General features: G+C 43.4%; 2 protein-coding genes across 2 annotated transcripts in view; one reads left to right on the top strand and one right to left on the bottom strand.

Moving 5' to 3' along the window:
• Positions 1 to 11: 11 nt before the first annotated feature.
• On the top strand, positions 12 to 360 carry Pmar_PMAR019475 (conserved hypothetical protein; the record flags this gene model as incomplete). The annotated part of the gene is made up of 3 exons (XM_002772611.1): positions 12 to 96; positions 140 to 286; positions 335 to 360. The coding sequence occupies 3 exons, from the start codon at positions 12 to 14 to the stop codon at positions 358 to 360; spliced, it is 258 nt and encodes an 85-aa protein (XP_002772657.1).
• Positions 361 to 880: 520 nt separating this feature from the next.
• Positions 881 to 1,071, bottom strand: part of Pmar_PMAR019474 (hypothetical protein) — a gene marked incomplete at both ends in the record, with an annotated part of 456 nt that continues 265 nt past the window's right edge. The window contains 2 exons of the mRNA XM_002772610.1: positions 881 to 960; positions 1,059 to 1,071. Coding sequence (XP_002772656.1) covers positions 881 to 960; positions 1,059 to 1,071 — 93 coding nt within the window. The remainder of the gene's footprint in view (positions 961 to 1,058) is intronic.

The following is a 1,071-nucleotide window of genomic DNA, read 5'->3' as shown; positions in this document are numbered from 1 at the left end:
AACACTGGTCAATGATTCTATCGGCTGGCGAGGCCCAGCGGCTCGAGATGGCTCATGCTTTGCTCAGCAAGCCAGAGTGGCTGTTCTTAGATGAAAGTGAAAGACTAGAATATTGAGGTGTTTTCCGAACACGTTTTAGGTACGAGCAATTTGGCCGCTGACCAGCACGCTGAGTTGTACAAGACTTTACGAAAGAATTTACCACCAACTACTGGGGTCCTTTCGGTTAGTCATAACACGGAAAAGCTCGCCGGTCTGCATGATGTTCATTATAACGTTAAAGAAGGTATATCGACTCGCACTTTTACCAATGATTAGTTATGTATTGTTTTAGGGCATTTGGTGAAAGTCGATGCATGAGATGGAATGAACAAATCATGTCTTGCTAGTTGTGACCACATTGGATGGGAAATGCTGTTGTGTTGAGGGAACAGCTTTCAATACGGGACAGACACTTAAGTTAATACAGTGCCAAAATGATTAAGTTCATAACAACAGTGTAGGAAATTTCATGTTGGTGAAAAAGGCGATTTTCAATCACCCATAAGTTGCCTGTCAACAGCGGTTTTCGAGAGTACTTGTGCAGCTCTAGAAATTAATTGGATTCACCAACTCCCTCAGAATGGGAATAGCTAGAACATAACACCATTGGAAATGAGAAAAAATCGAATTCATTCAAGGAATGTACAGACTAGAGAGGACGACTGCCAGTGTCATCGAATAAGTCTTCTGAAGTGTTCCCGCCCGGGGAATGAAAATGCTGCAGTCATCACCGTAATAGAAACTGATACACATGAGTAGTAGTCGACGATAACAGTCACTTGTTACTTTTCACATAAGCATTGACCATCGACACACTCTCCATGACCGCTACAGTCGCTTACACACATCTCCCTTTCACAGTAGTGTCCGGCGTACCTGTTATTGTATCAACGGTGGCATCACATACGACGAACTTACCTGTCGAGACATGACATTGATGATGGGGAAAATCTGTTATACAAATTCCTCGGGAGACTCGGGTGTAGAGGAACCTGGTAAACCGATTTTGTCGTCACTGTCGATGAGAAG

This window comes from Perkinsus marinus, assembly GCF_000006405.1.
Source record: "Perkinsus marinus ATCC 50983 genomic scaffold scf_1104296960662, whole genome shotgun sequence".
In the NCBI taxonomy this organism is placed as follows: Eukaryota; Perkinsozoa; order Perkinsida; family Perkinsidae; genus Perkinsus; species Perkinsus marinus.
The sequence above is the reverse complement of the archived record's forward strand: the minus strand, read 5'-3'. Positions and strand labels throughout refer to the sequence as shown.